The 13,268-nt window shown below is 36.3% G+C and overlaps 1 protein-coding gene across 2 annotated transcripts in view; it reads right to left on the bottom strand.

Annotated features, from left to right (window-relative positions):
• Nucleotides 1-13,268, bottom strand: part of dab2ipb (DAB2 interacting protein b) — a 138,277-nt gene that overhangs the window by 106,384 nt on the left and 18,625 nt on the right. The window contains exon 1 of one of the 2 annotated variants that reach the window (XM_065293450.2): nt 11,955-12,089. The exons of the other annotated variant lie outside the window; for it this stretch is intronic. Within the exon in view, the coding sequence (XP_065149522.2) occupies nt 11,955-11,994 (40 nt within the window). The 5' untranslated portion in view covers nt 11,995-12,089. Of the gene's footprint in view, nt 1-11,954; nt 12,090-13,268 lie in introns of those variants that run through there. 2 annotated transcript variants of the gene reach the window in all.

Raw genomic sequence — 13,268 nt, 5'->3', positions numbered from 1 at the left:
CATTATGTAAGGTTTCATGTAATTTTCAAAACGCAATTGTTAGTCATAGATGTTACAGTATTAGTCAAATACGATGGTTTGTTAACACAGCACAGAATTAAGTGTTCTGATAAACAAACTTACCATAAAAAAGCGAGTGGCCGGACAGACGCTATTACTTTCGCTTTTGTCCACGACACTGTTGTCATGTTGTCAAAGGCGTAACAAAGGGTAACGTAGATATTAACGTCATTTAAAGGCAACTGCACTGCCCCGTGTCACTGTTTATAGGGCAGCAATAATCTCATAATTTACAAGTAGTTGAAAACATTATAGATATTGTCAGTAATCAGCTGGAAAAAAAATATATAACACCGGACTAGTGGTTTTTGGATATTATACTGCAAATATCTTACAAATTGTACCTTTAACCCAAAACATTTTTTATATTTGACCCAAAGATATGTTAAAAGAACCCTGCATAAGCTACATGCTGGGTTTGTCCCTTTTTGACACAACGCTGGGTTGAGTGTAAATATTGTAAAAAAAAAAAAAACATTTCAAAACTTTAAATATTATATTTAATACATGTCAGCCAGAACTGATTTGTTTGACTTCTTGGCAGTTGCACATAACATCAAAAAACTGCAATAGTGATTTAAAAGCATACGATTTAAGGGGCGGATCAGACAGAACGCGTTTATAGCAGTGGGCGCTTTTATATTGTTTTATATGGGCAGTAAGAGCCCATATAAAATGCCTGAGCGCACTTCTCAACCTCGATTAAAGGACAGATCAAGCATCCTCTTTTTAAAGTGCACATATTTTATTGCTAAAAACAACGTATTTTGTGTATTTGGTATAATACAATGTGTTCGCGTGGTTTATGGTTAAAAAACACATTATTTTCCACATACCGTACATTTTTGTAGCTCCAGATATACCGTTTTCCTCAAACGCTCTGATTTTGTACAAAGCTCATCGATCTGAAAAGCGCTGTGTCCCTGATTGGCCAGCTAATCTGTACGCTGCGATTGGCTTGAATACCTCTGAGTGATGCTCCTTACCATGTTTGAAAGATTTGCTAACAATGCAATGCTAACAGGAGTTAACTTACATGAGTCTTCTATGAGTCAAAGCGGGAGGAATTATGATAATGTCGGTCTTGTCCACTTCAACAGGCCCAGGAAGTAAATTGTTCCCTACAATCCGAGTGTTTGTTGAAGTCCAAAAAAAGAGATTTATGTTGTAAACGATAACTTAGGTCATCGTTTACTTTGGGGTTTGTACCTTTTGCATATCGTTAACATGTACTAATACACACTTACACACCAAAGGAAATGTAAAATCATGAATTGTACCAGTTATGACAGTTGACAGCAAACCAAAGTTTCAAGAGCGTTCACGCATCAGTATTTGATTGACAGGATAGCTGCATCTGTGGTTGCACAGAAATATAAAAAAAAGGCACCAAGCATTTGAAACGCGTTTTGTGTGATCAGCCACTTATCTTGCGTTGATTCATATACACGCTGATTGGTTTGTGCAGTGTCACATGAAGTCAAAAACACTCAATCAAAGGGAGATTCATTTCAAGTGACAGAAAATCTGACCAATAATATTGTTCCTCTAAATGGGTGGGCTCTGTTTTCATTAATTTTATCACTAACTTCAGTTCCGGCAGCTGTGGGGATCATCATTCTACCAACCTGATCCGACAGGAATTTGTAAATATTTATCAAGGTGGATCAGTTGTATGATTTTATGAAGTAAAATATACAAAAATAGTAAGATTAGAAAAAGCAATAATGAAGCCCCGCCCATAACTCCACCCCAAATCCCAACGTCATTGACGTGAAAGAAGATTGTACTAAAACTTAAATTGCCATGAGATTGTATTGTTATAAACACAAAAACAGAAAAACATTTATACTGATTCCAAAATCACTTTTCAACATGTACGCTACACAAAAACAATAATTAAACATATTACTGACTGTACCATTCTTTCTATCCAGAGTCTTTCATTGGAAACTGTGCTCTAATACAATAGTAGGAATGCAGGTTTTTGAGAAGCCTTTGGCCGCCTCTGCCCTGAGGAAGAATGTTAACAGCTGTCACCACAGAGACAAAGCCCTCCCTGTGTGTGACCTATGGGAGGTGTGGGATGAGCCCGGGTGAGAAAGGCCAGTCGTCTATACAAGTGTCTGTTCTGAAAAAGTCCATCCGTAAACTGAAAAATGGCAGAGCACCTGCATTCCTGCCTGGAAGTGCACAAGTGTAACATTACTGTGTCTGAAAAAGACGCCTCTCTTTACCACCTGGGAGAAGAAAAAAGAATGGAGACCCTCTTTAAATAGTTGCCACATTCTGCTCCAATAGCTTAAGAAACATTTTTAACGTGGTCATGTGGCGTAAACCAGGAGAAAGGCATCCCACACTGGATTCAAGGACAATTGTTCCCATATAGAGAGCAAAACCAGTGCCTCCTTCTTCAACACTACACATGACCCTGCCAACATGTGATATATTGCCCAGATTTAGCTAGAAAAAAAACATCTGATGCAAACTCACACAAAAACAGATTTTACTTGCAAATAATTTAATATAATTTGCCACAAAAATACATTGCTGATAAAATCATAAAACCTTTCTAATTAGATTATTAAATTGTTCTATAATTAATCTAATTAATAACAATTATTAGAATTGTATTAAATAATCTGATTATGTTAAATATATTTTTTATAGACATTTCCCCCTTAAAAAGAAAAGTTCAGCGAAAAATAAATGTGTACATAATCTTTCAGACAAACAGAATTTGAGTTATTTTAGTAAATGTCCTGGCTCTTCCAAGCATACCTGTCAACATTGGGATTTGAAAATAAGGGAGACCATCCCCCCATTACTATACAAGGAAATGGATGCAAAAAAAAACTGGGAGCAAAATGACCAAGCAAAAAAAACCTGCCAAGAATTTTTTTTTTATAAAAACTTAAATCAAGAAAAAATAATGTAATATTTTCTTATCCCATTGGCAAATTTATTTGTTTATTTTAAGAACAAATTACTTTAATTTGATATTTTTTGTCTATAAACTAGACCTATTTTCTTAGGTAATTTTGCTTATCAAGAAAATGCATCTTGCTTTAAGATTTTTTATATTTGTAATAACATGGGCGTAGATTTAGGGTGGGACGCTAGGGACATGTCCCTAGCAATATTCAGGGAAGACTGAATTGTCCCTAGCAATAATTTCGACCAAACAATTAATCTGTATTCATATATAACCACTAATGTCCTTCTTATTCTTGTGTTTTCTATTTTTTACTTATTATATTTTTTTTCAGGAATCATTTAAATGAGACTAGAAATCTTTTGCAATCCCGTTCTGTAAAAATGACGCTCTATGTGGGACACAAACGGTTAACAGCTTTCGTTCTCTGCAATGCCCGCCTCCGTAACTCACATCGCTAATATGATTGGCTTTGCATTTCTTTAGTCCCGCCTCTCTAATCACATTGCTAATATGATTGGATTAGCATTTCTTGAGTCCCGCCTCTCTAAATCACATCACTTTATGGGCTTGTCTTTACTCGCTACGTGTGATAGGATGGTTTCACTTTGTACAACGCGCCAAAGTTCACTCAACAAGACGCGCGTGATTATTCGGGCTACAGGTAAGTGAGGAAGAAAGTATTATTATACCCACTGTAACTGTTTCATTCACAAAATACGGAACAAGTTGTGTCACATAATGATTCAAGGACAGTGTTTTCACCAATACACGACAATCCCATGTTAACCTGAGGAGTTGCAAACTTTTGTCAACGTTTTATAAATGGGGTAGCAAGGTTATTTAGGGGGTCCCTAATCCATGAAAGAAAATAACCCCAACATGGTAAAAACATGAATTCATGTCATGATTGCTGAATACTTTACATTACTGCACTGTGGTCATTACTTGCACAGATGTAGACATAATGTAAGGTTGCATTTTAAACTTAAAATTATTTTTTTTCACACTGATTAACTATCTGTTAGTGAAAAGAAGATTTAATGTGAACTACAGAAACGTTAATAAACGTTGTTCAGGAAACAGCATAATATACGTACCAAGTTCAACACTGGGATTTTTTTGGCAAAATTAAATTAAGAATTAAATATTAATTGCATATTCTTCATTGTTATAAAGTATATATGGTTATATCTTACAATGTGATTTTCTTTTTTTTTTTTAACAAAGACTTAAACAGTTACTGTTTATTAGGCTCTAGGTGGACATAACGAATTGTTTATTATAAATTTGGGATGGCCGGGGGTGGCGAGTCAGATGTTACTGAGTAAAGTGCATACTGAGTTGTCTGTTGTTTGTGTCAAGTAAACGGTGATAAACAGTTTTTGCAATGCAACCATTTTATTTATGTCCCCACCAATGCCAGAATCAAACCTACGCCCTTGTGTAATAAAAACAAGACAATACTAAGTAAGAAAATCTTTTTTTGCATTTGCAAGTGACTTGTTACTGTATACACATAGGTCCCAGACGTTGCGTTCCTTAACACCTTCTGACTTAAGTTTTAAAGCACAAACAGCAGTGTTTTCCTAAACGCAAAGTAACTAAAAAATGCACACCCGGCCACACGCATTAGCCAGCACATCCAAAATGTGTTAGTCTGTTTACGCTGGCGGGCGGGCATTTCACTAAATGTGCGTTGTAACTTTGCACACAGTCATCCTCCACCCATCATCGGAAAGCTTTTCTTCTCATTATTTTATTGGCGGCTGTCGTTTGAGTGATATGTTTCAGATATACTTCCGCCTGCTTTACAGAAGATAAAGATAGACTAAAAATACTAGAGAAATACGGGAAATTATTTAAACGGGATGATGGCGGGAAAGAATAGTAAAATCAGGGAGAATTCCGGCAAAATGGGAGAGTTGAAAAACTAAAAAGCTAAACAGGAACTTTAATTTCAAACTTTGTTGAAAAAACACTTTCACTTTTATCTTTTTTGATAGTGAAAGTCTCAAACACAGCATCCACATCAACTTTCTATATTCATTAAACAAACACGAAAGGAAAGGAGGCCAGTTTAAAGATGGATTACAGTTCGTGTTTCTGCGGTTAGCAAAAGTGATTAGCTCCTCAGCTGGGAAAATCTTAGCAGTCATTCATGTTCCTTTCACCAGCATCCAAATCAACACTTGCTCCTTTCAGCAGTGTTTATAGGGCTGAACAAAAGCATCCTCGCAGGCCTTTTGTTCTCCAAGTGTACGACGAATTGGATTGGAATTTCTAGAGTCCCTTGCAGCAATTCTATTTTGGAAAACATGCACACAAAGCTACAAAGATCGGCATGTAAAACGGCATGGTACAAAGACAGATGCGCAGCCACGCAAACAAACACAGAAAAATAAATCTGGAGAGGAGATCCAAATGTTTATAATAGCTGCAACTTTGTAAAAAGTCTTTTGTTTCACTTTTTGCAGGAAGAACAACTTTTGAATTATGTATAAAGGAAATAATACCTGTCTTTCACATCTTTTCCTTTAATATATCAGGGCATGCCCTACGTACTCTCATGTCTCTTCTCTTTCACAGAGACCCAGGAAGGTTTCATCACTAACAAACAAACCACAATCCTAAAAGTGTTCAGATTACAGAATGTGTTCAGAAAAACACACAAAAAACTAACTCTTTAACTTTTTGGGGCAGGTTCCCGGACCGGGCTTATCCAAGTCACAGACTAAAATGCATATTTGAGCTGACTTAATTTAAAAACACTGACGTGTATCAAGCCATTGTCTCAAGGTGCACACCGTACAGCTTGTAAAGTCTAAATCCTGTTGAATCAACTCGTCTCCTTTATGATATATCTCCTTTATGCTTTATTTAACTATAAAACTAAACAGATTTTCCATTTAATATCTGAAATAAGGCAGGTGCTCTTAAGAATTATGAGATTGTGGTATCAAACAATAGCTAAGCTATTAACTGCAATGTTATTTTATAAATACTTACTGAACTCTAAATCTTGAAAATTCCTCAAATAATCCTATAAATCTTCCAGATTGTTATTCTAAACTGATATATTGGATGTTTCGTATATTTGAGAAGTGTATCATTCATTATGAATGTGTTTTAATTATTTTGAAGCTGCTGCATCAACATCCCCTGCAATCTGATCCACTATTTGATTCTTTCATGGAGTTCTCATTCTTCAGAAATGAATGCTGCTTTGCATAAATGGAAGGTTGCCCAGACTGAGATTAGATTTGTTTTTGAGGAGGAATGTGATATACTGCCACATTCAACCGGAGAAGTGTTGATTAAACCTCTCCTTTTCTCTCTCACTCTCTCTCTCCTAGCTTATTACTAAGCAACATTTCCAAAGTTTTTTCACATAGATTTTTAAGCTAGATCTTCAAATGCTAGGAATACTAATGCATGTAGCGGCGCACATGCAAACACACGCACATAAACGTGCCAGGATGCATACACAACACACATAGGCTTAATTATAGACATATGGACACATAAAAATAACTCTGTAAGTTTGTTTTAAATACCGGCATACTTGGCACAGACAAAGACGTTGCTGCTGGACAAGCAGATGGTGGCAAAGTTTTCCCAAGAGTCTTAACAGAGCTTATTAAGGCCCTAGCGAGAGCTGAATGACTGAACATCAAACTTTATCTCTTACTGTTCTCTTGGGTTTCTGTGACGATGCCCCCTCTGAGCGACTCCAGAGATAAAGATATTCATCTCGCAAGATATTCAGTTTGATGAGTATATGTGCGAACACACAGACGCATGGGTTTAAGTCTAATAATAAGAAAGATCTCTGTCGGCAAACCAGACAGCATGTAGCTCTCACAAGCCAGCAGTGACTCAGAGAGAGAGAGAGAGAGAGAGAGAGAGAGAGAGAGAGAGAGAGAGAGAGAGAGAGAGAGAGAGAGAGAGAGAGAGAGAGAGAGAGAGAGAGAGAGAGAGAGAGAGAGAGAGAGAGAGAGAGAGAGAGAGAGAGAGAGAGAGAATGACTAAGACATATTCTCTTGTTTATGACTTTTTGAAGCTATAGTAATTCTCCGTCTTGCTCCACTTTCCTTTCCTCTTTCTTCACAGAGACAGAAAAAGTGAAGTAGAATGAAAAACATTCAGACCTATTTTTATCTAAATATGAGGCCAGGATGTCCGTATTGTACTGTACCTCACCAGAAATGACCAGTTCTCCCCCCAAACATCTTTAACTGCATTTTACAATCCATGTCTACAGACACTTTGAATTATACCATATTCCTGAAAGATGTCAAACTTGCCCTTTAGAAGATCTTTTCTGGGAAACTTCAGAACAAAAATACTAATGACTCATCTTGGACTACAGAGACTTCATCCAGTCAAACACTCTTTAGATTGGAAATAAAGACCCTCCCCCTGAAAGCGCATGCAATGACATCAAATCATGGTTTATGGTGGTGACGTAACTAATGCATATTAGCCTATTACTATTGTAAAAAGGAAATATATCAAAATCAATCAAACAGATTGTTAAGCAAATTCATTCAGTCTTTAACTGATTTATGCCATAGTGTATCAAGCCATAGTGTATCAATTTTCATAATGTAGCCAATTAGACTTAATTGTACAGCCCTGCTCATGCATATTCACTGTGGTGTTTGCTCACTAACATCCTGAAAACCAAACTGCTGCTTTTAAAATGTTTTAGAGGTTTAAAGTCCACAGACGCTTTTTAATGGATTTAAAGGGGACAGAGAATGAAAAACCATTTTTACCTTGTCTTTGTTGAATAATGGTAGTCTACCCGCATTCACGAACATACAAAAAGTTCTAGACATGCTAAACATCTCAGTCTCATAGAAATTCCTCTTTAAGAAATGTGAAAACGGCCCAATCTGAAAAACTGATGCTTATGACATCACAGGCATCTAACTGCCCCTCCACTTTAAAATAATTGGCTACATTTTTTGAGTGGCAGCAAAGTCAGCCAATCAGTAATGAGATTGCAAGTTAAGCCAGTAGGGGGAGCCAAATAGGTGCAAAACCACTTGTTTCAAATCCCCCACCCTAATAGAGCTATCTGAGAGAGGTTTTTAGGAAGCTTCTAAGGCATTACAGACCCAAACAAAAAAAAATTTGTCTACATGTTACATCACAAACAAGGATAAATACCCCGTTCAATCATTCTATGTCACCTTTAACCATTTGGCATAAAAAATACTTAAAGGCAAGGCATGTCTATCTGTTTATAGATTCGGGCTTATAACCAAAAGGTCACCGGTTCTAGTCTCACAGGTAAAAAACACGGCTGTGATTTGAGATTTCTTTGACAGAAATGTTGATCCAGAAACACATCTTACTTGCTCTACACTTCCTGTAGCTCAGTTGGTAGAGCATTGCATTATCAGCACAAAAGGTCATATGATTGATCCCAGGGGAACACACATACTGATAAAATGTATACCCTGAATGCACTGTTGCTATGGATGAAAGTGTCTACTATAACTATTGATAGGCGCACAACACTGTAAAAAAAAAGATTTGTTGGTTCAATTAAAAAAAGTAAGTTACATGGTTGCCTTAAAACTTAAAGGTGACATAGAATGATTGAACGGGGTATTTATCCTTGTTCTGTGATGTGACATGTAGACAAAAAATTTTTTGTCGGGGTCTGTAATGCCTTAGAAGCTTCCTAAAAACCTCTCTCAGATAGCTCTATTAGGGTGGGGGATTTTAAACAAGTGGTTTTGCACCTATTTGGCTCCCCTACTGGCTTAACTTGCAATCTCATTACTGATTGGCTGACTTTGTTGCCACTCAAAAAATCTAGCCAATTATTTTAAAGTGGAGGGGCAGTGAGATGCCTGTGATGTCATAAGCATCAGTTTTTCAGATTGGGCCGTTTTCTGGCTGACATTTCTAAAAGAGGAATTTCTATGAGACTGAGATGTTTAGCATGTCTAGAACTTTTTGTATGTTCGTGAATGCGGGTAGACTACCATTATTCAACAAAGACAGGGTAAAAATGTTTTTTCATTCTCTGTCCCCTTTAAAAAATTGAGTAAAACATTATTGTGTCAACTAATATTTTTACGTTGAATTAAATTAAAATTTTAAAGAAACCAGGTAACATTTTTAAAGTCAAACCAACTTTTTTACAGTGTGTTACTTATTAGAAAAGTCAAGAATTAAGGAAAAATAATATAACAAAATGCTGTTCTTTAGTCAGAGTTTACAGTTGTTTACAATAGGCAATGAATTTACAGTGATCTCTGTACAGATCAATGGTCATGGAGTCAATGACCCTCACATGAGTGGTAATTCAAAAAAACTACTATGTAGGGCATAAATGACAAAATCTTCCAAACTCTATTATAAATGGTATAAGTGACAGCCCTTATAACATTATGATAGATTCAACCAAATCTCAGGGGAATTCAGACATATTTTATGAGTTGGCGTATTTGTTAGAATTTTTACAAAGTGAATTGTACAAATATGTACGATCCGTATAAAGAAAACAATAATGAAACCTTACCCCTAACCTCAACGTCACAGGAGCGAAAGCAAATCATACAGAAAAGTACAAGTGTGGTCGGCTACACTAATTAATACGAATTAGCCACCAGGTAAAACACTCACAAGTTGCTATGATAATGCATTGGATAGAATGCATAACGCCCCCTTTTACAGTATGCACCAATGACTTACATATGCACACCTGCCGCACGTGCATTGAAATATAAATAATAAACAACATACTGTACCTTTTGGCCAATGAGCTACACTATATGGCAGAAAACTTATCTGGGTTTATATGAGTATCATACTGTATACAATGGAGTTAAAGAACAAGCCCCTGCGCAGTAGGTTAGTAATCAGATAAGCATGGCATTAGCACCCTGCTAACATGTACATGTAAATTAACAGAGAGAAGATACGATTCCCTCGTCAAGTTTCCAAATGATGTCTGTCGTTTTCACGAGCCTTTTTTATCACTCCCTTATCTTTAATTACACTCTTATCCTCTCATCTACATCAGAGGTGGTTGTCCACTGTATCTACACATGACTGAAGATATCCCAAATGCCAAACAGGAGTCCAGAACAATTTTTATAAAATCCTTTTTTTATTTACTCCTATTTGTTTTGATTGTACACAGATGTAAACAGTCAAGGCTGTGTTTCTTCTGACTGGATTTGCTTACATACATTAATTTACTCATACAGTAAGAACACGTCTCTTTCTTTCTCTTATTCCATAATGAACTGAAGGGCAAGAGCTTCATCTAATCCTAAAGCTTCATTCATTTCATTTAAAATGAAAAATGCTTATTATGACTTTTTTATGGGCGCCTCGTAAAGTTGTTGAATGTGAAAGGCATTAAATGAACACCAGTTGTGTTGAGTTAAATCAATATTTGATTTAGCTTTAATTAACAAAATATGTTTGTTAAAGTATTTTACAAAAACGCTGAATAAAGTCTAATTACTATGCAAATCTGGTTTCTCTTTTATGCAAATTCATTTAAATGTTTTATAATGTTCTTTTTTAAGTGTACACATTTGTAGTAACATATTTTTTGTGGCAGAGGAGATCGGTGAAGCATGTACTCCGCCAGGGCAGGACAGCTCTACTGTGTCATTTGGGGCTATTCTTGGATATTTTAGGGTTTGGCTTAAGTGTAAGACAGATGTTGAGCTCAACTACTGTGTAACGAATTTGAGTTCCTTTAGCATGCATGACTTTTCTTCTTTCTGTTTGTATGTACAGTATATATGTTTGTCATTCCAACTCTATCTGTATTCTCCCTTTGTAATCCCTCTCTCGTTCTCTCTCTCTCTGTCCAATGTATCGGCCCAGTTGGACCTTGGATGTCCCATTTCCCTGAAATATTTTAGCGGTTGACTCATTCAGCTAAGCACATTCTTCCAGACAAAAACTCGAATGTTTCTCTCTGTAAAACAGAGTCCTGGATCCTACTCTCTGGGCATACCGACAATAGAAAAATACTTAAAGTTTTATCATTAGATAAAGATAAGGCTCTTTTCTAAAGTTACAGAATAGATTGAAATGTGTGAATGAAAAGTAAAGAAAGAGAGAAAGTGAGAGACTAAGAGAGAGAGACTGTGACATTGTTTGTCACCTTTGCTGTAGTAATTCACACATAGACACTCTTTCTCCACAAAATAAAAATCAATCAAATCTGCAGCAAGAAACACAAACTTGTTAAAGAAGAACCGTTTTCAACTACCTGTTTAAACACGTCTCCACATATTAACATGTTAACTTTTAGCACATTAAGATCATTGTAAAGACACACATGCATCTCATAGTCTAGTCATAGTCATATTTTGACTAACAGCAAGATGACTGGTCAGCATTATGATTAAATTTGACAAAGAGCCAGTTTGCATTTTATGATCAAGATGTCTGTCCAAAAATAATAAATACAGATTACTTTACAGACATAACTCACAAACAAAAAATACAATTCTGCTCTTGGTAACTTAATGAATTGCTATTTAGTGCATCAAACAAACCACAGAATAAGACTTGATGCTTCAAACCTGACAAACATCAGCAAATTAAGCGCTTATTTCTTTCTTAAAATAAACCTTTGAAAAAGCACCTACAAAAGACTTAAAGCCTCGAACCTTAATTTTAAGCACAACTTAATTTTTTGGTGGACTGATTAAAAATAATATCCAAATTGGATAAAAATAGGTTCTTATTCACAACTTGGAGTTTGCACATTCACAAGTGCTTTTCAGTTTTGTTCCCAAAACAACTTGCAAGCAGTGAAAGAACTGTGGGTGTGCCGTCTGAGACTAGTTTACATTAAACTCATGTGTCCCCCTTTACAGCAACTTAGACAATAAATCTCCTGTACTGAGACCCAAAACAAGCATCTTTCATCCCACTTCCTGCTGCTCTATCCATTATTACTTACCAGACTGACCCTCCGATTCAGGGCTTGTCTCAGACTCCATAACCTCACAGATGCTGAACTGCTGTCCAACAACTGAAAAACAGTGCTGGGAACAGAGAAAGAGAGCGTGGAGAACCACACGGTGCCCCAACTGTTGTTCTATAGTATATGTTGTCTACTGTTTGAGAAAGAGAGAGAGAGAGAGAGAGAGAGAGAGAGAGAGAGAGAGAGAGAGAGAGAGAGAGAGTAGAATGGACGCATGTGGTGTGAATGCAGATCCACTATGTTAGTTCTCACTTCTTAAAGACACAGTGTTCCTGCCATGACTTCTTACAAGCTTGGAGATTTTACTCAGACTCTCTGTGGACTCAGAACGACTGACATTAACTACCATCTACAGTTACACTTTTATAGTCCCTTAACAACATCAACTCCATCTCTTTACTAGAAATTTTTATATGAATGATTCATTTCACAGCTGTTCAATGCATTTGAATGCAACAACAATTTTAAATCACTGGGGCTGTGGACAAATACGAGTCAGTAGTTTAGCTAATAACTTTGGGCTTTTCATCACTCTCGTTTTAATAAATTTGATAGATTTTAACACGATGTTGCCAAATGCAATGGCCAATATTGTGCAACATTTATTATACCACTTAAGAAAAGAAGCCATGTAACATGAACGTTGTGTTTATAAAAGGTGTCCATGGTTTATAATAAGTCATGTGCTGACATTCATTATGAGCTCATTCTGAAATTCCCTGTAGCACTTGGCATACAGTACATAGCCACAGTACTGTACAAAGCTCCAAACTGCCACATTAGTGTGTATGAGCATTAATGGGCTGCCATACGTCGGTCATAAGTCTAAGTACTTGTATATTTAGTTAGTTATCATTTAATGCACTGCATTAAATTACTGCAGACTAGCACGAAAGGAAGTAAACCGCAGCACAGAAAGAATGAAACGCTTTTTCTACTCCTAGACTAGTCCTAGACTAAAATAAATGTAGTAGGTGTCAAAATTGAAAACAACTTGCACTGACATATCTTAAAATACATCAGTGACCTTTGATTTGCCTCAAAATGCACATAGGTAATGTTTTTAGTAAGGCATGTTTGTTAAAAATAGTTATATTTACTAATTAAACTAAGGCCTAGTCCTGGTTTAAGATAATCTCTGTCCGGGAAACCGCCCCTTAGTGTCCCCAGAGTACATAATGAAGTTTTAGCTCAAAATACCATATAGCTAATTTATTATAAAATTGCCACTGTGTAGGTGTGAATAAAAATTTGCAGTTTCGGGTATGTCCTTTTAAATGCAAATGATCT

The sequence above is a fragment of the Paramisgurnus dabryanus genome, chromosome 5 (genome assembly GCF_030506205.2).
Source record: "Paramisgurnus dabryanus chromosome 5, PD_genome_1.1, whole genome shotgun sequence".
Lineage (NCBI taxonomy): Eukaryota > Metazoa > Chordata > Actinopteri > Cypriniformes > Cobitidae > Paramisgurnus > Paramisgurnus dabryanus.
This window is presented reverse-complemented; position numbering and strand designations above follow the sequence as displayed.